Source organism: Nanorana parkeri, unplaced genomic scaffold (assembly GCF_000935625.1).
Source record: "Nanorana parkeri isolate BGI_ZX_2015 unplaced genomic scaffold, ASM93562v1 scaffold226, whole genome shotgun sequence".
Classification (NCBI taxonomy): Eukaryota; Metazoa; Chordata; class Amphibia; order Anura; family Dicroglossidae; genus Nanorana; species Nanorana parkeri.
In genome coordinates, this window is record NW_017306494.1 from 271,745 (window position 1) to 296,710 (window position 24,966).

The 24,966-nt window shown below is 44.5% G+C and overlaps 1 protein-coding gene across 2 annotated transcripts in view; it reads right to left on the reverse strand.

Annotated features, from left to right (window-relative positions):
* The window catches only part of MATN2 (matrilin 2), an 84,789-nt gene that overhangs the window by 57,115 nt on the left and 2,708 nt on the right, over positions 1-24,966 (reverse strand). Inside the window, exons 1-5 of one of the 2 annotated variants that reach the window (XM_018556167.1) lie at positions 19,131-19,135; positions 18,955-18,960; positions 14,674-14,685; positions 10,374-10,493; positions 4,311-4,880 (exon numbers count right to left, since the gene is read on the reverse strand). In XM_018556167.1, coding sequence (XP_018411669.1) covers positions 4,311-4,880; positions 10,374-10,488 — 685 coding nt within the window. In that variant the 5' untranslated portion in view covers positions 10,489-10,493; positions 14,674-14,685; positions 18,955-18,960; positions 19,131-19,135. Of the gene's footprint in view, positions 1-4,310; positions 4,881-10,373; positions 10,494-14,673; positions 14,686-18,954; positions 18,961-19,130; positions 19,136-24,966 lie in introns of those variants that run through there. The other variant, XM_018556166.1, reaches the window with a different exon arrangement.

Here is a 24,966-nt window from a genome sequence, read left to right on the forward strand (position 1 = left end):
CAAAAAGTTCAGACTTGCACAGGGTTAAGCATGCCCCCCACAGGTGACAGCACTGGGGGCTTGGTGATTGGCTGCTCAGGTACCCTGTCTGCCCAATACCTGCCAGTACTGGTTATTTCATGAATATCCAATGGTGCATTGGGGTTGCTGGTAAAACCCAGACACATTCTGGTTCTGCCTACACAAGATCACCATTACACTGATTACGTTGGTACAGAGTCACTTTAATGTATTAACTGGTAGCTGGATTTTGAAAGCTTGACTCTCATTGGTGTCAACAGTGCAACTCTGTTGACCCCAACATGGCAATTCTTACACTTTCGAAAGGCCCTTTGTATGTTATGTTTGTTGGAAATGCAACAGCGTATATATCATTGTAATCCTTGTGTAATTATGTCCTTTGAGCTATAGATGGCGCTGTAGTGCAATGTTAGTCTCTATGCTTTTGCATGTTTATCGATGATACACAGGAAGTTTTCCCTGTATGCTGTACAATGCTGTATTCTGATGTAATATTCTCCTAAGCAAGTAAAACTTAATTCAGCATTCCTCAAGATCTCATTGCTTCATTTAAACATAAAACCAACAGGTTATGGGCCCACACACTAAACCGAACACTGCAAGTCAACAAGAGCTGCATCCAAGCTATTGAAAGACGTCAAGCAGTTCAGATGGCAAGTTTGTAATTGCAAAGCTTAACAATAGCAACTACCAGCTATGAAAGTTCAAGCTTGAAATGCTGCTAAGCAAAGATGACTTGTGGCAAGTACTGAGTACTTACAGACCCACCAATTGAGCCACGGAGGAATGGGACAAGAAGAACAGGCAAGCAAAAGCAATTATAAGTCTGCTAGTGGAAGACGACTAGCTCATCCACATAAGAAAAGAAAATACAGCTAAAGGTATGTGGAATGCATTACAAAGACTGCATGAGCGTTCAAACCTAAGCAGTAAACTATATCTACTACACAAGTTAGGTGATGAGGCTAGAAAGAGGCCAGGAAATGCGTGTACATGGGAATGCCATGCTGAAAATCAGAGAACACTGTGCAATTGGAGAGGAAATGAAAGATAACCACGTGGTGGCATTACTGCTATGCAGCCTTCCAGAGTCATACAGTGCTCTTATTAATGCTCTAGAAACCAGACTTGAGCAGGAACTAACACTGGAATACTCCAAATCGATGAATATGACCGAAGGAAAAAAAATATGCACAATGAAGAAAACGAGAAAGCTCTTTAGTTGCATGAGAGAGCAAAGCAAAACAAAGAAAGCAGAGCGTGTTTTCCCTGTACAAAGACTGGTCACCTGAAAAAGGACTGTTCAATTTGGAAAGCCGAACAGAGAAAATTAGAGAAAAGAGCTGAGGCAGCTACAAAAGCAACTGCAGGCACATCATGGAGCGCTACCTTTAAAGTGACTCAGAACAGTATACCACGTGGATGGTGTATTGACTCAGGCACAACAAGCCACATGACTAGTGATGAGACCTTTTTCCACAGAAGTTGATTTAAGTGCAAAGGACAAAGTTTTGCTAGCAAATGAGAAAAGTATTTCTGCAGAAGGTAATGGTCAAGGATTCTTGAACTGTATTACACCGTGATCAAACTATCAAACTAGTTGGATATGCCGATGCTGATTGGTTACATCTTCCAATACAGGGAATGAACCATAAGTTGGTCGAGCCGAAAGCAAACAATTGTTGCACTTTCCTCAACTGAAGCTGAATATATAGCAGCGGGCACACGCATGTCAAGAAGCAATATGGATTCGCCAGGTTTTAATGAACAATTGATGTGAAGTATCACCTGCTTAGGGACACTCAAGGGCAAGCAATTTTCGGCATGCAATATTGCTCATCAGAAGAAATTACTGCGGATGTGCTCACCAAGCCAGTGCCAAAGGATCTAAACAATTTCCTTCGGGAGAAGCTAAACGTCATATAGCAAGGCATATGCTGTTGAGAAGGGGTGTTGGAAATGCAACAGCATGTACTGTATATGATTGTATTAATTGTGTAATTATGTTGTTTGAGCTGTAGATGGCGCTGTAGTGCAATGTTAGTCTCGTTGCTTTTGCATGTTTATCTATGATACACAGGAAGTTCTCTCTGTATGCTGTATAATGCTGTATTCTGATGTAATATTCTCCTAAGCAAGTCAAACTTAATTCAGCGTTCCTCAAGATCTGAGTCCTTCATCTAAACACATAACCAACAATGTTAAGTGCTCTTTAGGGAGTTTTGATCAAGCAGTATATTTCCTATATAAGATCAACTATCCATCTGTGCACTACAAAGGACTCCGCACATAAACTGCCGCTGAAAATGTCAATAAACAAAGAGTCCCATAGTTAATATCATAGTAATTAATTTGACATGTCTAGAGTACACACAAATCAATTGTCACAAACTCCAAGTAATGTCTATATGTTATGGCCTGTTTATTATTTTATGTTACAGTAGTTGCTTTACTGCCCTAGATGTTTATTCTAGTTGAAGTACATGTCTCCTTGTCAGTGTTTGGAGCAATGCCACTGGGGGGGAAGTTAACAGTAAATCAATATGTAACTCCACCACAAGTCCCTAGGGCCCAATTCCTATTTACTGATTTAACAGCCGTCTTTGCAGCAACACAAAAGGGATTCTTGTGGTTTTTGGTGCTGCTGATCTGAATGTCTTTCCAGGGCTGGGCCTCTTGTTACATTATTGGGCCTGTGGTCTGCCCTCGACCACAGGATTCTGATAGACCTCACACACTCAGTAAAGGGTTAGCTCATGTTAGGAACCCAAAACAATCTCAAAGAAACCATTTTAAAAGGAGAATTAATATCATCAAACATCAACTGCATTGTTTCCGAGCCAAGAGACTTTCAGCCCCCAAACAATCAACTACCATTAAACCTGTAAATGGTTGAGCAGATGTTTTGGAGCAGGAACTTGACTAAACAAAAGGTTGCAGTCGAAATAATTCTGGAGTTTTGGTCAGAGTGGAAAACGTTATAACTTTTCTCTGGAGTTTGTTGGTGTTTGTATCCTAGTTGGTGAACTTTTCTCTATTTTCCTGTTGCGGTGACCCTGACACTTAGGGGCTGATGTATAAATCTTCCGGCCAGCGTAAGTGTGGGTGAATGCGGCTCTTGTGGCATTACCGCTACTAGATGGAGCCGAGGAGCATAGAAAATTTCTCAGTGCTATCTCGTGGCATTGTACGGCATTCACCCGACTTTACGCTGGCCAACACATTTATATATTGGCCCCTTACCGTGTCACATGGACAGGGAGTGCGGGAAATCATCTTAATTGGGACACGGACACCAAAAGAAACCTGGCAGAGGTTTTAACTCTATTTCACTCTACTGAAAACATTTATTCCTGTATTGTATTGACTGGACTGATTTCCCTTCACTTCCTTTCCCTGTGTAAAGACCAAGAGATCAACTCCATAGGAGCGAATTCTGTCACACTTTTCCTACCTAGCACCTAGTTGAGATGTGCGGTGAGGTCAGTGGCAGGTGGGGCATCCCCCAAAAGAGTGGTCCCTGGCCCTGTGACTCACAGCCTGTGAGGTAGGTGGGGAAACCGCTCTGCCTGTGAGGTGTGGGAGAAGGGAGGAGCCTCCCTGTCCCTCACTTGCTCATCACTGATGAGGCATCTAGATTTTTTGAGTGGACGGCTTAGACCAATAGTGCTTTGCCATTGGTCCAAACCATCCAGAGAGCTCAAGCTTCTGACTCCAAATCAGAAGCTTGTTGTAGGTCTGACCTTACTGTGTTAGGTTTCACACAGCAGTAGGGAAGCCCGCTGTTGTGTAACCTAACATAGCTGTCAAAAGCCGGATGAAGCGCCGTCTGTAATTAACAGGTGGCGCTCCGTCCATGACCTGTTAGAAGCCGTTCTGAATGGAGAAAAAGCTGTTAGCATGAGACTTGAAGCTCCCCAGACCACATGTCCCTGTTACCTAGTATATCAAATGCTAGGAAAAGGTCCTCTAGCACCCAAGGGCTCCCCAGGCCCAGACAGATCATGCTTGCGTGTCCAAGTGTACAATGGCTGGGTTGGACTAGGGTGCAGAAATGATGGCTGCCATTCACTGGCCCTAGGGTTACCACCTTTTGAAGCCACTCAGGATGACGAAGGGTTGCAATCTGGTTAAAACAATGTGTTTTAGTCATAAAGAGTACAGCAAAAGAAGACTAGGATTTACGTAACCAAAATATGCTGACTAAAATAGCTAAGACAGAAAGGTTTTTTTTTTAAATATCTGAAAATAAATAAAATAAACATGTAAAATAAAAAACACACACTTACCACAAAGCTTATTCTGGAACACAGATGTCAACGTCTCAATCTGACTGAAATTGGCTACTAAGAAGACATGTTCCTCGTGTGGCTCACTTCCAATGGATATCAAAGTGTCCATATCTACCCGACCCACCCCAAGGGCAAATATTAAGATCCCAGAGTTCCTTGCCTTTGCTGAAATTTCAGCTACGGGATCCTGCGGTCTGCCATCAGTTACTATCATGATAATCCTCGGCACATACTGATTTGCTGGGCGAGCCCCATCACTCTCAGAGAAGGCAATGTTCATGGCATACTGAATTGCCAATCCTGTCATGGTTCCGGTGGCAAGGTGCATCATCCTCTTCACTGCCCGTTCAATATCAGATTTCTTTTTGTAAGTCTTCAGGGAAAACTCATTTTTTACTGTACTGCCATATTGTATCAGACCCACCCTTGTTTTATCTGGGCCAATGTCCAGGAACGTGAGCATAGTGATTAGAAATTCTTTCACCTTTTCAAAGTCATACGGGCGTACACTTCGGGAACTGTCGATGATGAAGACAAGATCCAATGGCTTGTTGTGACAGGCTTCCTCTAAAAAAGAATATACAATAGGCAATGAAACACTCTTATAATACATGCAAAACTCAAAATAAAACTTTAAATGGCTACAATGAATAAGTAAATAATATTTATTTAACGGCTTTTAATAAAGCTTTTATTGCCTTCATGGACAAGTATGCACAAGCTCCAGGAGATTTATCACAGCAGAAGATGTTTAAAGCTGAAATTGTAGCTGCTAATATTTTGTCCCCGCTCCTTTCCCATCAGACTTTCCCTGTCATCACTGGGTCTCTGTTCATTTCTGTGCAATGCAGGCTGTTTATAGCTGGTGGGAGGGACTTAAAGGGTGCTGCACATAGTTTCCTGAAAACATCATAACCCCCTGGCATATTACACCTCTCAAGCTCTATCAAACGAGATGCAAGGAGTGGGTTGGCTCTTGGGAGCAGTGGACAATCCTGGGCAGGCTGCATTTTCACATAGACCACCCTAGGAACCACCAACATGTGATGCTGAACCTCTATGGTTGAAAGAGCCGAATCCAAAGAATGAAAGTGATGCATGATGCTGGACATCCTCCCGCCAGAAAATGAGGCCCTCTCTATCTGACTTCTTGCCCTTTCTAATACGGCAGCTCACAGTGTGCCTGAATTCAATGGGTGATGTGTGGCAAACGCAGGAAAACTCTATAAAGGGGTATCTTTGTAGAGCAGTGAAAGTGACATTCACCAAATCTTCATTGCAGATGTATCTTACCATTGAATGTGTTTTAAATGACACACGCAGTGAATGTCACATTCGCTGTGCTGCTAATGTCTAATAAAATGTTTCTTATCTATTTATGGGAACATCTCCACTTTTATTAGCTTACTTGGCACTGAGTGATATTTTTTTCCAGGGCCGCATAGTTTTTCTCCTCTTTTTGGCAAGTCTTTGTGTATGTTGGTTTAATGTCATCCAAGTCCATTAGCATAATATCTGTTTATTTCTCTTGACTGCTGTTTTAGAGTATCAGTTCTTCCCCCCACACTTTCCTCCCTCTGTAACAAACCTGAATTACTCTTGCTGCTTTACTCGATCATTGGCGGCTGTGAAGGAACTGAGATATTTCTACTTTATTGCTGTGCACCAGACACCAGGGGTAGCCAAATGTTGGCCTCTGGAGGTCATACCTGTGGCTGTCAGAGTCCTGCAATGCCTGATGGGTAGTTTCATCACAGCTGGAGCGCTGAGGTTTAACTACCATTATCTGTAAAAAATAAGTCAAGGCCACTGGACTTGCTGTATTTTTCTTGAAGACGTTTCACTGGTCATCCAAGCAGCTTTCTCAATTCAGAATGACTTGTACAAAAAATTATCTGGGAATAAATATGGTGAATGTTGCGCCAATCCACATAATCTATTAGTCACAACCAGGTGTTGATTGCATTTGCATAATTGGAGTCTAGGAGGTGTTATTCTCCCACTCTGACTGCCTTTAGGTGATCCCTTAAAGGAGAACTATGAGGGGAGTGCTTTTCACTCACCTCATAGTTCTAGCCGACCTGTGACAATGAGACTGTCACAGGTCGTCTCAGTAAATCGGGAGGTGAGCGAACACATACCGGCGTTCGCTCACCTCTCGATCCTGTCACGGCTCTCTGCCGTGACAGGGGAGGGGCTGGATTCCCCCCTCCCCGCTCCGACCCGCCAGCGCTGACTGGCGGAACGGACGGGGGAGGGGGCGGGTACAGCTGGCTCTGCCTCTAGATAGGCAGAGCCAGCTGTCAGTCATGCAGCTGGGCAAATCCCGGCACAATTGTCGGGATGCGCTTCAGCTGCGGCGTCTCAGTATACCGCTAGCAGCAGCTCACGGTATACTGCGGCGTCTCAATATACCGCGAGCTACAACTCGCGGGAGGACGCTAGTTTGTGTCCTCCCGTTGCCCTAAGGAGAACTATGGGGAAAGCCTTAACCCCATAGTTCTCCTTTAAGACTAATCTCTTCAGGGAAGCCTACCCCACCTCAACCTAACCACTGAACTATCACTTTCTCAAACAATAAATCCCCACACAGCTACCTCCTCATGTATCACTTCTCCCTCCCTTTTAGATTGTAAGCCCTCACGGGCAGGGCCCTCCTTACCATCTTGTCTTGATTTATATTGTGATTGTAATGTATTCCTTATATTGTAAAGCGCTGCGCAAACTGTTGGCACTATATAAATCCTGTATAATAATAATTATTAACCTGCCCAGAGAGGTGTTAAAACAGCATTATATGTGTAATTTTTTGTACAAGTTATTCTGAATTGAGAAAGCTGGTCGGATGTCCAGTGAAACGTCTTCAAGAAAAATACAGCAAGTCCAGTTGCCTTGACTTATTTTTTACAGATATACCATGACCTGGATGAATGAGAACCTTCGCAGACATATTTAACTACCATGGCTCTACAGGGGTAGGTAAACTCTGGTGCTCCGGCTATGGTGCAACTACAAAACCCATCAGGAATTACACGACTCTGACAGCCACGGGTATGACTTCTAGAGGCAGATGCATGATGGGATTTGCAGTTCCAGCACAGCTGGATGCTTGGGCCTTGCCTAACCCCTGCTCTACAGCAATTACTACTGTCTCCATCTATGGGGAATCATCTGACACGTACCACACTACTGTCCATGGCTTCTATGCCAGGCCTTCAGAGAAGCAGACAGTGGTACCCCCAATACTTTGTTCCTTGGGTTGAGTTTCTTCTTTGCTATCACACTAGAAACACAATCAGAAGATGCCGTCCTATCTGCCTGCGGGCACAGACGGACGATCACGTATGACAACCCAGCCCAAGCAGCCATCTTGGAAGCCCAATCACATCTCCTAACGCACAGCTGAAACTCAGTGACTTCATGGATCCAAATGCAATTTATATACCGCCATTTCAGGCGGAAACCATCTGTATCACATTATAACTAATGACATCGCCATAATCTCTGCAACATTTTTTTTGTGCAGTTAAAGATCTGAATTCCCAAGATTTCGGCTTGTATCATGTAAAAAGAAAGACGGGAATGATCTAAGTTTGTACTGCGGAGATTATAGGGAATTAGAGGGCTTTATGGGAAGTGAATATTCTGTACAGATCAGGCTCTGTGGGAAAAGAAACATTGACTTCTTCTGTTTGTCTCCGTTTCCCGATTGCAGCAGTAAAATATTTAGAACCGTCTTTGTCAAATATTCACCAATGTGCTTATATCACAAACCCTGAGAAGGCTTTCTATTTACTACAGGCGCTCTGTGTGAGTTCTAATCAATCATGTATGTGTTATAAGGCTAGGCTCACACCTAGGCGATTGAGTTGGTAAGCTGTTTTCACGTGGTTGTTGCATGTTTTCGTTTGCTCGACTGTGCTTTGAAAACCGCACGGTTTTCATTGCATGGAGATGGCTATGGGACGACCCAAACCGCGTTACAACCGCCCGAAAATAGCTCCATCGTCACCAGCTGAGAAGGAAGCATGGAGCCGGATTTCTGGCCAATCAGGAAGCCGGGGGGCGGGTAATGACTCGCCGCCTGGCTTTCTGATTGGCCAGCTTCCTGACCAATCAGGAAGCCGGGCGGCGAGTCATTACACGGCACCCGGCCTCCTGATTGACCAGCTTCCCGACCCTGGTGATGAGGGACCATGAAGCCAGCTTCCCGGCCAATCAGGCTTCCTGATACCGTAGTTCCAGTATCGCGACAGGCATCGGGAGCATTTGGGCGAGTACGAGCACTCCCCCAAATACTCGGTATCAGTGCACCCCTAATGCTGATCCTTGATGTTTCAAAGTTTGAAAAAAGGATCTGGTCTCCTGAGCACTGGCCTTGATATCCTGTATTAGTGTGGCTCCTTTGCCTTTCAGGGTCCTATGGAGCCACCTTTGTGTGTCCTAGTAAGCTGTGTGTGTCTCCACAAACAAAACACACAGACAAAGGAAGGCAAGACACTCCTCTGCTCCCCCTTCTCGCTGTTCTTTACTCTTTCTCCAAGCTAGTAGATGGACAGTTGCCCGAGACTGCTCTGTCCCTTGTGTTCTTGTACTGGAACGGATGTTCAGGGAAGCTGAGCTGAGAGAATTGGAGTCAACTGTTCGGAAACATGATGACAGTAAGTGTTTGGGCAAAAAAAATTGAAAAAAAAGAATTTGCTGGGCAATGAATATTTTTTTGATCTGGATTGCTTATTGAAAACAGTTTGAGAGTTTAATACTACTTAGATGACTAATATGATTCGATGTTAGAGCTACAATTTCATAGTCAAGATATGTGTTATATCTTTTCTGTCATTTCGTCATAGCTCTTATAAAGAGGGACATCTTCAGCTTCTAGGAAAAACCGCTTGTGGACTTCACATTTAGGCTTTCCTCCATTGCAACCTAGTCTCTCTGTAACTGGGCAGTGTCTCTTTCTGTAATTGGGAAGATGCTGGGCATCCTCTCTGTAACTAGGCAGTCTCTTTATGTAACTGGGCAGTTGCTGGGTAGTTTCTCTCTGTAACTAGGCACCCTCTCTCTCTCTGTAACTAGACACTATCTCTCTCTGTAACTAGGCACCCTCTCTCTCTCTGTAACTAGGCACCCTCTCTCTCTCTCTGTTACTGGGCAGTTTCTCTCCATAACTAGGCAATGTTTCTCTCCAGCCGTAACTGGGCTGTTGCTGGTAAGTCTCTCTATGTAACTGGCATTTTCTCTCTCTTTCTCTCTCTGTAACTGGGCAGTTTCTCTCTCTATCTAGGCAGTTTCTCTCTGTCTCTCTCTCTCTCTCTGTAACTGGGCAGTTGCTGGTCAGTCTCTCTCTCTGTAATTAGGCATTCTCTTTCTCTGTGGCTGATCAGACTTTCTGTCCTGGGCAGTTTCAGCAGCAGTGTAACTGGCCAGTCTATATCTGTAACAGAAGAGTCTCTCTCTCTCTCTCTCTTCTCTCTCTCTCTCTGCAACTGAGCAGTCTCAGGAGCCTCTGTGTACTTAGGCAATCCCTGGAAATACTCTCTCTATAACCAGGCAATCAATTACTGTAATTCGGCAGTCCGGACAGTTCCTCAAAAACTTGTGCCAATTGCTTGTAAAGTATTGTACATGCCTCTAGTATATGGCAGCTCTCTTTGGAATAATGTCGGGTAAAGGCAGATTTCAGGTATTGCTGTAGGTACAAACTCTACAGGCCAGTTCATGCTGTGGGTACAAGTTCTTCAAACTGGGTTGTGGGTTGGACTGGCGGCCAATTGAGGATCTTTACTGCGGACACCACATTTACATATAGAAAGTCAGCAAATATTCCAATGTATCATTGACACCTATACAGTATCTACATATCACGGCTCTATGTTTTATCTTGTGTCACATTTTGTTCGGTCATCCTTTATAAATAAGAAGTGTTCTGGTTGTGTTTTTTCAGGCACAGGTCTACAATGTAAAGCTTGTTACATGATTCATTCGAGTATGTCTAGGTTTGGATGTGTGCCGGTGTGATATAGGTGTGCACACGTCTCATTTACAAGGTCTACTTACTTAATAAATTAGCTTGGATTTCTGTCTCAGTTTTTCCACCTGACTGTCGTTTCTCCACCGCCTCTGTAGCCAGGAATAGGAGTGGGAGCACGATACATGTATTCACAAGAGCCATGCCTGAAAGAGAGCAAACAAGGCACTGCCATTAAAACTGGAACTCCATTTAAAGGGGATGTGTCACCAAAACTGTTATGTTTTAATTTTGGATAGAGTAGGGATTGGGTAGAACCTGTGTCAGGTTTTCACTGATGTCTCTGCCCCTTTAAATTATATTTCCCTCTTTAGTTCTCTTGTTGCCAACTAAACAGAAAATGACGGGAAATCCAAAATTGTACAGTTGTCACCAGAACAAGCAGTGAGAGTAAATCTTCCACTGGGGACAACAGATCCAGTGACACTCATCTAAGAGCAGAACTCCCCTAACATTGCAGAGATTTCTTCCTGCTTCCTGCTGCATCTCTGAGACAGGAAAACAGGAAATAAAGGGAAAATCTCACCAACGGAGACAAAAATGAATTGACAAGGGTTATAACACTTCCCTACAATATCCAAAAATAACAAAAGGTTTGAGCTATACATACACTTGCAGAATCTGATAGGAGGAGCTGCTGATAGTGCTTCTGGGAGCGGGGGGCTCAGCTTTGCTGATGATGGTGGGGGGCAGATGCAGTGGGATGGGCAGCTATGTTACAGTGGTGATGTCAGTGGCTCTCTGTCTGGTCCTGACCAACTCACTGATGCAGACATCTCAACTCTCCCAGATGTTTCAGGAGTCTCCCACTAGCGATAGATAGTGATAGATAGACCGATAGATAGCGGCTCCCAGACACCCGGGAGAGAAACATTTTCACCCGAGGAAAGGTTTACTCTGCTTTATCCAGCAGAGTAAACCTTTCTCGGCTGGTTATTTTATTCTTTTTTTCTTGACATCGGGGGCTGCCAGCCGTCGTCAGTCAGAGAAAAAAAAACAGCATAAGAATGAATAGCTAGATTGCTATTTCAATTTGCAACAGCCAATAGCAGACTTGCTATTGCACCCGCCCACTGCTGCTGTCAATCAGCAGAGGTGGACCTGAAGTTCTCCATCAGGTCCTCCTCTGCTGACTGACAGCAGCAGTGAGCGGGTGCAATAGCCAGCTTGCTATTGGCTATTGCAAACTGAAATACCCAATAGCAACCTGGCTATTCATTCCTTTGCTGTTTTTTATCCATTATTCTGACGGCAGCAGGTGTCAGGATACTAAAAAAAACCCCAGCAGATAGCAAGGGAAGCATTAGCTCCGCAGGGGAGGGGGGTCCAGAGGGAACCTCCCTGAAATGAGAAGGGCACCTCCCTAAAATGACTTATTTCAGGTTGGGATCCCTGCTAATGTTTCTGGTTGCCAGTAGCTCAGCGGGATGACACCTCCCTGGCAACCGAAGAGCTCTTAGCAACTTGGGACACTGTAGTCACCCCTCTGCTGCTATCCCCCCACACCCGATGCCAGTGGTTGCCAGGAGCTCAGTGGGATGGCACCTCCTAGGCAACCGAAGAGCTCTTAGCAACCTAGGACACGGCGGTCACCCCTCTGCTACACCCCCCAGCCCACACACCTGATGTCACTGGTTGCCAGGAGCTCAGCGGGATGGCATCTCCCTGGCAACCGAGGAGTTCTTGGCAACCTGGAACACTGTGGTCACCCCTCTGCTACCCCCCCACACACCTGCCACACACCCCCTCAATGAGATGCCGTCTGAGGCGACCTGCCTCTTTATAGGACGGCCCTGCTCCGTGGTTAAATTCATTTTGTAAAACAATACCCAATTGTGTCCAAGAAAAAAAAAACAGCATTGTTGCTTGCACATGATTGGATGATGAAGATCAACAAACCTCATTTACTACGCTAAGGGAAAATTCCCCTACAAAGTGCACAGCCTATTCACCTTCAGTAAATGAACCCCACAGCACCAGTAACTGAGAAAGCCTTTACATCCAGTTGTAGGTCTACAGCATTGCAGAAGTGTACTTTATCTAACAAAGACCCGTGCCTAGAAAGAAAACCTAGGCATAGGTAAATACGTCTATGGCATACCACTACCGCAGTTTGTTCTCCTCGAAGAAGATGAAGACAATGGAACTTCCGTTTTAGATGTGGATGGAAAGAAGTGTGGAATCAGCAGAACACAATGAACCAGCTCAGATCTCCCAGATCCACAGCTGTAATAACCATCCAGACTGAAAACCTTTACCAGACACCTCTGCACACAGCCGTCCTAGGAATCTGACAGCCAGACTTATTTGCCCCCAAGTGATACACAAACACCGGCAACCTTCCTCCAGTTTACGAGATTTCATTAGCTGCGTTTAAACTTGCACTTACTTACGGCTGCGCTTTCCAACCTGTGAAGACTTACATGTATGTTTTGTCTTGGAACACATTTAAGGGAAAGTCATCTCAGTTTACAGGCAATATAAAGAGATCAACGTTTGTCTAAGATAATGGCCCTATTAAAGTTCCTTGCATGTCGGACGGTTTAACTCAAGTAAACTTTGGCTGAGTAAGCCCTCCGGAATTCTTTGGCAAAATCGTTTTTCCAAAAACATAACTGTGCGATATATTCACAAGGAGGAGTAGCTTACACCACTAAATGGACATTCAAGGCGATGTCTGCAGACATTAAAGCTGAACTCCGGGATGAGCAAATATTGTCTGCCTACAAGAGACATGTGTGTTCTTCATTGATTCTTGGTGAGCTTTGTGTATTTCTTCCAGATCTGTGCAGTAGTTCAGTTTAAAACTTGGAGCTTCCTGTAATAAAGACCAGTCACTGCTGCTCTCACTTGTTGTGCAGGGTGACTGGTCTTGTCTCGGCCCCCTCCTGTAGTTTTCTGCTGGCAACGTGTGGGGCGTGGGCCATGTGTTGCACAGTGATGATATCACTGCTACTTACAATATAATAATGTGGTTTGCAATGGCATTGGGTGCACACAAAGAGGATTTATATAATTTGTGTTTTTCCCCATCAATTTGACCCTATTAAAGTGACAATAAACTCAGGAGTTATATCTTAAAAATGCATTCAAGTCCTTTAACTATTACCGTATCAAAAATAAATAGAAAGAATTAAAAAATAATTCAGAGATGATTTTAGAATCTACAGCCGAGTGATACACAAATAAGATACATCATTGTTACTAGTTAAAGGGGTTCTAAACCCTCCCGTTTTTTTGCCTATATCTACTGCTATCAAGCAGTAGATATAGGCACACAGTTTAAAAAAAAAAAACAAACCCCCGCTAAAACAGCAGTTTAAACCTTTTTTTCTTTGCGCGCTCCCGCCCGAGAAAACTAAACTGTTCGGGCGGCCGCAAAGTATCTTGGGGCGGGCGCATGCGCAGTTCGGATTCTCGGCCGGGAGACAAGCAGAGACGCAAGGTAAGTGTATGGACGCGTGCACCCGTGGGTATGTTGAGTATAGTACCTGGTAACCAGTAAAATCTGTGAACGGCTATATCCAAGAAGCATTGCAACTGTGCTAAAATCAGAAAATGTTGAGTTTTATTTGTTGTTACAGCCAGATTTAGCAAGCCTTTCAAAGCTTTTTTTTGTGTGCCTCTGCAGCCTCTTGTCATTTGACTCTATGCTATACCTTCTCCTTCATTGAGAACTACAGAGGACAGTGCTCACTCCCTGAGAACAGAAGCATTTTTAAAGCCTTGGATTCAGACCACTCCAATCTCCAAAACTTATACAAGGTATTCTCAAGGTAACAGGGCGGTGAGCACAAGATAAATGCCACAATCACTCAGCAGGCATTCAGCGTGTCCTGAAAATTGTACTGTACATCTAGCATACTATATATGAGTACGTGTTGTACATAAAGTGAAAAGGAAAATTTTATATTCTGTTTTACTGTTCCTTCAAGGTTTAGTGTGGCTGTTGGCATGGAGAACTGAGATCATGAAATAACTGGCGTGTTTATATGGTAAAATTGGCATGGGAATCCATTCGTCACCTGCTTTCTACATTAGTGCCTGGTACCCAAAATTTATGTCTTCCTGTCTTCTAAAGGTAAAATGAGCGCTAAATATATCAGTATCTTCATTTATGTCCATTCTCAGACAGACAGATAGAAGTTAGCACCCTGTGGGCCGGAGGGACCTGCCATACTGCCTGCATAATGTCTGCCTGTGTGTTCTTGCTCCATGCTACGATATACAGTTTCCTGCTAGATGAGGTGATGATGGATCTCATTAGAAACGTTGTGGTTAGGTAATAGAGATAGGTGACTCATCTCTTTCCTCATACTCTATGTACTTCTCCTGGGGAGGCTGGCCACTTTTATTTCCAGAATTATTTTCAGCTATATAACCAGAGCTTCTGTGTGTGAAACAAGAGTTTCCTGGTAAATAATGGAAATGGCAACCATGAGGGATATATTTAAGGTGGACTCCAGTCAAAACTGCAATGCCTAGAGAAGCGTATAGAGAGCAAAGCCTTCAGCCAAAAGGCTATTATTTATCACATAGGGATCTCAACCTCAACCTAAAAAAGAACTTTAACTTTCCTAATATGTCATCAAATGGATGTATATAATGAAATCACAAAACGTAATGATATGAAATATATTATACCATGAGGTAAAATGACAGAACCAACAATAAAAGTCATAACATATTATCAGGGAAGTCCTGATAGCGGTACATAGGGCAAGGCTTTCATCCAGACAGTGATTAAGCACACCAGTCCACTTCTTCTTTTGGTCAATAATTTGGTGATCCTGGAACACATCTATCGGTGATGCTGTAACACACTCCTACTGCCTCTCTTTCAGACAGAGAAATGGCATATAAAATGGCAACAGTAAGGCCCCATTCACACCTATGCGTATTGTAATATGCGCGTCTGTCGCGCGACCGTCACGCGTTTTTTTTACCGTGATTCGCGGTAAAAAAGTTGCGCGATTCCAAAGGCTACTTGGCAGTATCCAAATGGAAAACGCCCTACAAAACGGTCCAATACGCAGCAAAAACGCTCCGGGACCTTTTCATGCGTGGGCCGTTTTGTAGTGCGTTCGGGACGGGCGGAAATACGGACAGGTGGGAACGATACCATTGACTACAATGCTATTAATTTTTTTGACCGTTTTGTAGAGCGTTCATCGAGCGTAGGACGCGCTACAAAACGGTCAGGTGTGAATGGGGCCTAAGACCTGGATGAAAAACTTAGATACACAGCAGGTGGATTGCAGAGCTAATTCTGACTGCTATGGGGAAGTTCAGCAGCAACAGCGAGCCAATGGTAATTGTACTGAAATATGTGGCACCTCTTTGCTAGAGATGGGACAATCCACACATTGCTAGCAATGTTCAATAAGTGTTGGGATAATGAGTAAAAGGCAAACAGTGCTTGTGTGCATGGAAGTCTGCACCAACAATCAGATTTTACACAAAATGTTATTGAGAACAGTGAGGCATACAAAAAAAAATAAAGAACGGGAACAAACAGGAAATAAACCATGTATGAGCGCAAGATATGCATAATCATAAAGACTTTGTCAAGACATTGCCAATGTGGCAGCATGCTTGCGGACAACGATCTGATAAGTGCGAAGAAAAATAAGGTAGACGCTGGCTATCCAAAATTATGAGCGCAGGCAGTTGATAAAACGTATGCCTCTGGGGAAAAGGTAGAAGTTAAAGAAGAGTAAAGATAAGAGGTGAGCTATAAAGAAGAGGATAGAGGGTAGAGTAAGGGGAGTGGCAAAGGAAGGGGAGCGCAGCCCCAAGATGTGCGGCAAGCAAACAGCAAAGGCATGCCAATTGAAAGATGTCGGGGTTCATATCTGGGAGCTCGGAATCGTACCATGGAGACCAAACCTTCCAAAATTTGGTACAAGAATCCATGAGTATGCTAGATAATTGTTCGTTTATAATGAATCCCTGCATGCGCTGTTTACATTCCCCAAAGGGTATGGTTTGTTTCTCAACAATCATATTTTTAAGGATAAAAGTATAAAAACACTGGGCCTTCAAGCCAGAGCATCCTCCTATCAAGCAAGGGCTGTGCAGCTTTCAGCACCTGATAAAAGTCGTAGAAGTCTGGAGGATAATTTGTGGTGGGGTTAGCAATAACCTGAATACATTAAACCACTGAAATCTGATCTACGCTTACCACTGCAGCAAAAAAGGAATCCCTAAGTGGTTCCTGCAGCATTTAGGACCGCCAAGATCCACTGAGGACATGGGACCTCAAGTGATTGACCAAAAGACACCCAGATGCGGGGATGCAGGGGGATTGGCCTTTTAAAAAAATCAAAAGTGAAGTTGTGCTTTAAAAAATGAAAGACTGAATCCAGCTGTAACTTTTTTAAACTGTTCATTGGATTCATTCTGCCCTGCTTGTAGCATATGTGCAGCTTTTACTGCAATACCTACCCTCGCCACACCACTGTGTTGCTCTTGCATACAGCTTCTTCATTAGTCTCCACCACTTACTGTTTGAATAACACTCAGCATCATCCCACCCCTTCCTGTGAACTGAGGCAGTCGTGGACACTCCCCTTGGTCTTTCTGTACTCTGTGGGTGTTACTGGTAGCAGTGAGCAACTTAATGGAACCCGCTGCTACAATAACCCATGCCTGCAACAAGGAAGCAAGTGTTGCTTTTGGGGAAATGTAGTCTAGTAGTAATGGTACACATGAGAGCCTTGTACAGGGGTGCATCCTTGAACCCGCCAACAGCCCAGTGCTAAATAGAAGGGGGAAGAAACAGCAGTAATTAAGTGACAGCAACTTTAGATAACTTTAACAAGTATTAAAACTAAAACTTTTGAAAACAAATATGCAGAGAGGTGTGACAAGGAGAAGGGTAACAGACTTCTCTATTTGCAGTGATCCTGGATTTGGGCTTTAACAACTTTAGGACCATATGATGTACCTGTTTGTCTTGGTCTTGCCGTGCTTATACCAAGATCATGGCTGCTACCGCCACCATTATCTTGGTATCGCTTTTTTATCAGCAGGTAAAGCTTGTTATGTACAATTGATCTGGGCAGCTGTACAGCCACCCAGATCACTTGTAGCAGCCTGTGCATGTGCCCCTCTGGGGGACCCGGGACCACAGCAAACAGTGTTAGGATGAAGAGAGGGACCAGACTGAGGATCAGCCCATCCCTCAATCTGCTATGTGATGAATGAAGCAGGAAGCGCTGTGTTCTCAGAGCTTTCTGCTGCAGAGCTGTTAAAAAAATGGCTGAAGTGGCGGTTACATCAAGCAAATTCCTGTGCTTGATCATATGTATTTGAGGGCAGGATGAACATCAGGGGTCTATTAGATCCTTGATGTCTCCATAAAGAGAACCTGTCACCTCCAAATGCTATCACATAGTGGCTTGATGAGCAGTAAAGGCTTTTAAAGCGTTGCATATGGACAATTTTGAGTACCATAGTTTTTCACCATTGCTCGGCCGCCAACAATTTTAATTGAATTTAATATTTTGCTCTGGTACTAAGGTGATTGAAGAGGGACTGACCTCTATAAGCTGTGCAGGGAAAGGCTAAAGGATTAGACACCTATATTGTCTGTGGTCTTCCTGCAGCTGATCTTTATCCATTACTGATGAACCATGCCTTGCTCTGCACTGTGTGTCTGTCTGGAGATGGCCATCGTGGTGGAGGCAGGGCTTTGCTTCCTTATGTCAAAGCCTCCAGCAAAGATAACTAACCCTAGGCATTCTCACATACTAGACTGTGCACTGCTATCTTTACAGAAGAATTCAAGACAAAGGGTAACATTTTTCAGGGTACTGCTTAGGCACAAGACCACTTGAAATGTTTCCTATCACACGACAAATATGCAACAGCAAACTTTCCCAACTGACACCGCTCCATCACAGATTCCATTCATCAGCCAGGGGAACACCGGGTGCCTGCACAAGGAGAATGCCTCAATATCAAAGATGGCTGCACACAGATGATGTCACTTTGTATAAAACAACTTTATTCCACCCCCATCTATGTGGTGCACAGTCCTGCCTCCAGTCCGCCTCTCTGCCACGTTTCACCTTTATGGGCTTACTCATAGGGAACTCTACGAATAAGCTCATGCAGGTGAAATGCGCCAGTGATCGGCAGACCAGAGGTGAGACTGTGTGGCATAGATGGAGGTGGAATCAGGGCCCGATTTCCCTCAAGGCCAACCGAGGCACGGCCTTGGGGCAGCAGGGTGTAGGGGGGCAGCAGGCGTGTGGAATTCCTATCTCCTGACGTCCGGGACATGTAGTTTCCGGGCGTCGGGCGGGTAATTGTTTTCTACATTTAGCCCTGCTTTGGGCATGCAGGGCTAAATCTACAGGGGGAAGCTGCCGCTTGTTATGTACAAGTGATCCGGACCTGGGTGGAATAAAGTTGTTTTTGTACGAAGTGATGACCATTTGTCATCTTGGGACTATAGCAAATCTTCACTTTTTGAGTCCAGGTCAAATTTACGATTCAGTCTGAACTTGAGACCACCAGATATAAAACTAATCAGAATTCTGATAACAATAAATATAATCAATAATAAGAGTAGATGCATTTAGTCATCCTATAGGGAAGAACTTGGTGCTGTGTGACTAGTACACATGGCTTGTGATTGTTGTCCTTATTCATGTACTAGGGAAGAAGAACTTTTTTGTTAACAGTGCTAACAGTGACATCCTTATTCTAATGAATATCTGAAGACCTAACAAATAACTGCTACATTTCTTACAAGGGTTCAAAGCAACAAAACTCACTGCAGAGACAGGCTTATTTAATAAAACAGCCAGCAATGGGGGCATGTCAGGGACTACTACGGACTAAACAGGTTCCCGAAACCGGTGAATGGTTAACTTGGATTTGCTCATTTTTTCTATAGGTTACTCTATTTTTCAGAGAATTATTGCTGTATGTATGATTTTTATTGAAACTTACATGTCTTTACAGACTGGTGTTACTTGCTTGACCCCGAAAATGACATAAGTGGTGTTCTAGAAGTTGTAGAGTGTCTCTGAAATCATTTGGATAGGAGAGGATACGAGTCAGCCGGGCCTCATATGTGATGTTATATGGAACCCACAAAGGGAATAATTACTTTTGCCAAATGGAAATGTATGTTAAGACTTTCCCTCTGCTGATCTACATAGGGATACACCCATTCCATCACTGAAGTCATTAATAAATACACCGACATTTAACTCTTTATAGACTGGAAGAGACATTATCACTTTTCTTGGGAGGATTATATTTTTCCAAGTCCTTTCATGAGATGGAATTTAAAGACAAGATATGGTAAAGCTGCCTGTATTTAGCTTATAAGGGTAAGGGGCCCGTTGTTTAAGCAATTGTTTAGATAATAAAACAATTAAATTGAATGCAGTTATGTCTTTATTAAAAATCATTAAGGGCCTGTTCACACTATAGCGCTGCAATAAGTGCATGGTTTTGGGGTATTGTGGTACCACGCATTGTGCTGCAGCCGCTTTGAGGTGTGTTGGGGTGCAACGCACGGTACCACATGCTAGGTACGCTGTGCGATAGAGTGCACAAATTGCACAGACATGCTCTAAGTGCAATGCTATAGTGTGACTAGGCCCTATATAAATATATATAAATATTAGAGATGCACCAAAAGGAATTTTTAGACCGAAACGAAAAATCTTTTTTTTCTCAATCATTTAAAAAGATTTTAAATTATTTTTAAATTGTTTTTATTTATTTGAATTTACTGTCGGGGGCTCTGGCCAAAAACAGACCCCTCATATTTCCCTTTTAAAATAGAAAGAGAGATTGAGAACAGATAGTATGAGTTACTATGGTCACAATGAAGAATGAACAGGAAGCGATGTAGAGCACTTCCTGTTACACCAGGTCACAAACACTCAGCGATCAGTGTTTGTAACCTGGTCTCCATCCTGACTCCTACGCTTTCCATCCTGACTTGCCTGTCATAGGAGGCTGAGCAGAGCAGTGTGGGAGGAGAGCTCATCCTCCTGTGACACCGCTGACAGCTGACTCCTTCCTGCTCTCCATCCTCACTCTCCGCCTATCACAGGTGCCTAGCGGGGTGGTGCAGGTGGAGAGCTCAACCTCCAGTGGCAGATATCTCCGCCCTGCTCGGCATCCTGAGATATCTCCCCCCCCCCCTTGGCCTCCTGAACCTATCTCTCCTCCCCACTTGGCACAGATCTGTGTCCCCTCGGATCCCCACTGCCTCAAGCAGGAGAGAGCAGTGGGTATTGGAGAGGACACAGACCGGCGTCCAGTGGGGAGGAGAGAGGCAGCCTGGATGCACTGAATTTTCAACTGTATATGTTGGAAGACTAATGTGTTAGCCTGAATTTGTGGGGGGAGTCTGCGCCTCGTTACCTCATAAAGGCACCGCTGATCAGGCTGTGCGGGACGGGAGGTTCTCAGAGTAACCCTCCCACCCGTCCCTTGGGCCATTACAGTCAGGGGTTCATTTCAGTTCACTCATTCACACCATCAGAGTATGCCCCCTTATTGGCATTACTGACCACCCGGGCCATGGCACACCTCAGGCCCTGTCACGTAGCAATCCTCATGTGAAGTGGACTCCTTACACAAATAATATATATATCATCCAGCTAGTGTGACCCATTTTTATTAGCATCCAGTAATACCCTGTACTGGGAAATTAAAGGGCAGTACTATGAGACAATCGGGCTCTGTTGCTGTCATGTGCTGTCAAGGAACATGCTGACATGAGAAGAGAGGAGACAGATGATCTCAACAGTAAACTGCTACTCCTTCACTGTGCAATCACAGCCTGCGGTCAGAGAGGTGACCAAGCAGTTCTGTTTAAAGGAGAAGTATTGGGAGAATAAAATATACTCTTCCCAATACTAAAAGCTGGTGTGAGACACTGCAGATGTCACATGTCGGATCTATATACCAAGAATTGAGCGATCATGTTACTGCTGATTTCTTGGCTCACTGTCTTCTTCCTGCAGAGAGCTGTAACAGGGATTACCCTCTCTCTGTTCCTCCAGCGCTCATTGGAGGGGCAGGCCGGCACAGGCAGAGACAGCTGTCAATCAGGAACAATATTGCCAGGATCCTTTCCAGCTGTGGCACAGCTCTGGGCAGTAGTCCACTATTGGCTTACTTAGCCCGCTATTGGATGACTCACTGTGACTGAAAAGAGAAGTAAAGCCAAAAAAAGGTTTGGCTTTAGTTCTCTTTTTACTTTAATAGGGAAAAGTCAAGACCTCTACCTGTCTGAGGACCTTACTCCTACACTGATGACTTACAGGAGGGAGGGGACTGACTTGCTTTAAAAGTTAGATGAAGGATAGGTATAAAAGCACGTCTAAATCAAAAAAAGTTTCTCAGTTTTGAATGAAATAGGGAATGATCATAATTTTTTTTCTGTCTGTGTATCTCCAACAGCAATAAAAACCCATTAGAGGTATTAACCCTTCTTCCCTCATTGAAAAGAAATTGGGAAAGTGGACTTTAAGGCTAAACTCCGGGAACAAAAAAATCATTTAAAGATATTGCTCAATGCCCACAAAGGAAATGAATCCACCAAATGCCTTTGCAGACCCAATTAAGATTTTGTGAAAGTAGTAGTGACACCATCACTGTGCCGCAGGACTACGGTAAGAGCATTAAAGATAACTGAACAGTATCACAGCTGTGCCTGTGCACAGAGCAGAGCTGTGGGAGGGTCCCAGCAGGGCCCACCCACTACAGGCTTCCTGCAGACAACTACAAGAGGGGGCGGAGACAAGACCAGTCACCCTGCACAAGAAGAAAGAGCAGCAGTGACCGGTCTTTATTACAGGAAGCTCCTGCACAGAAGCAATGTTTCCTGCTGGATGACAGCACAGATCTGGAAGAAATACACACAGCACACCAAGTCAAAATACACATGCCCCTTATATATAGATGATATTTGTTTACATGGAGTTCAGCTTTAAAATGCCCTTTTGCATGCAAGCCAAAAGATCCTACCGACCTTCACATCCCACTGGATAAGGAAGTGCTAATACTACAATGCCTATTACTATTTGCATAATAGAATTGGGAATTGTAAGCCTGTACAGCTCCTTTCATCCCATCAGCGCTCACTGTACCCGAGAGTAATGGAAAGATTTTTATCCTGTAGGCGGATTCAGGTGGATAAGAGCCAAAACCTCTCCCGTTCTTCTCCAACAATCCCCCATCAACCCAGCTGTAGCCAGGAGGAAAGCTCAGACTCTGACAGCAACTTGCGGATACTGGCAGGACCGCGCTCACTCCTGTGTCCAGCCAAAGGATCCGAGCCGCAGATCATGTGCATGTGGAACACAGCAGACATGTGTGAGATCAGAGCGTGGCTGCAGTATGCCGTGTGCACTGCCCAGAAAGGGTTAATGCATTTTTTGGGTCAACTTGAGAAGATGCAAGGCAGCCACCAGCAGTATGGAACTTACTGAATCATTCCTGTAATGTGTGCTTCCCTATTCCTATAGATCAGAAGTAACCAACTGCCCCTGGAAGACATGCCTGTCTTGCAATGACTCATGGGACCAGTAGTTCCACAACAGCTGGAGGGCCAAAGTTTGGCTACCCCCTGCTATATATTTATAGAAAACCCCTCCGTTCTTTACAGCTCCCCTCCAACATAATGAGCAGGCATCATGAGCTTCTCAAGTCTGTTAGTTGCCACACTATGATCTCTCATGCTCCTGTAATAAATATGGCTGAGTTCACATGGATGGCACTTTATCTGCGTTTTTACCGCCCCCTTACTTTCTACATACACATTTACATGGCGGCTGGAGGGGTCCGTACACATTGTAGCATGTCACGTTTGGTGGAAAGTGCTGCTTGCCAAATGCGCCTATTGAAGTTAATGGGACCGTGCTGCAACTGCATACTAATGTATGTTAGGCAGCTGCTGTGCAGTATTTTAATATAAAATGCTCCCTTGGGATAGACAAAGAAAAACAGGCTTTTTGGAGGCAGCAGTAGAGGTGTCCCTAGCACCCTTTTGTCACCTGAAGCAGCAAAGGGGGGCATGTTGCTTGATATTGCATTGGGGAGAAGGATGGGGTGCTGGTGAAGAATGATGGCACTAGGGCCGGGAGGGGAAATGCATCTCCCCGCCCAACTATTAGCAACCTGGGACACTGTAGACGGCGTTCAACCAAGCTCCTAGCAACCAGTGATGTCACAGGTTGCCTGGAGCTGGGCGGGACACCAGTAAGAATGTCTCAGGTTGCCAAAGCTGGGCGGGGAGGTGTGCACGGCCCCACACACATCAATGCTGCCCTGTACTTAAAAGAGACAGTGTAGCTTTACAATTTGTGCTTTAAAAGCATTACCAGTGGAGCCATCGCGGTTTATCTACAGCCTGGCTGAAAAACTATTATTGAGAACAGCGTTCAGCATTGTCCTGCCTGTAATGTGGGACACACTCCCTACATTGAGCTCGCCCCCAGCATCATCCTTCTTTCAGGACCTGCTCATGCATGGTTAAGTGTTGGATGCACCTCCAGCATCACTGGAAGGAACGTTCTCCCTCTTTAAAGACATACTCATGTGGGATTGGCATTGTGCGCACCCCTGGCATCCTTGTAACAAATGTTCTCTCTCTTTTAAGACCTATGCATGTGTGGTTGGGTGTTGGGTGCACCTCCAGCATCACTGGAACGAACGTTCTCTGTCTTTTAAGACATACTCATGTGTGGTTGGGCATTGGGCACATTCCCACCATCACTGGAATGAACGTTCTCTCGCTTTTAAGACCTATGCATGTGTGGTTGGGTGTTGAGCGCACCCCCAGCATAAATGGAATTAACGTTTTCCCTCTTTCAAGATGTATGCATGTGTGGGTGGGTATTGGGCGCACCCCCAGAATCACTGGAATGAGCATTCTCCCTCTTTTCAGCAGTAGTCATGTGTGGTTGGGCATTAGACGCAACACCAGCAACACTGGAACAAACATGCTCCCACTTCAAGACCCATGCATACTCACGGCTCCCTCTCTTGCCGTAGTGGCTGACCTCATTCCTTTAAGGCGCAAGCCTTGGAAGAGGGAGTATGTACATTCCAGTGATGTTGGGGCATGACCGACATACAAAGTGTTCCCAACCACAGCCAGGATGGCGCTGATCGCTCCCACTTGCAGTATTTCAGATAGGCTGGGCCTGTTAGTTATGTGTTCATTCGAAGCACTGAGATCTATTTCCAACACAGCCCACAGGTATTGCAATTAAATGAAGGTACACACCAGTGTTTTTAATAGTCCAGGACACCCCTGACTGCATAGTGCAAACGCAACTAAATAAAAACAACATTGCCAGTTGTCATGTGAGATCTACAGACACATTGCGTGTTCTAGTAGAATTATTCATCATACACAACGAAGGACAAAGTGCAGAATCCCATCACTACCAATCAGCTTTCAGTATATTATGCTCAGCACAGTATAGAGGGTTTTGTGCACGATTGCCACGCGGTCAGGAGTCGCCAAGATGTGAACCGATCACCGCGAGTGGTGTGTCACAAAAAAAGGTACTTGTACCTTTTTTTTAGTGATTGCCGTGCGGATGTCACCCATTGAAATCAATGGGGCTGTGC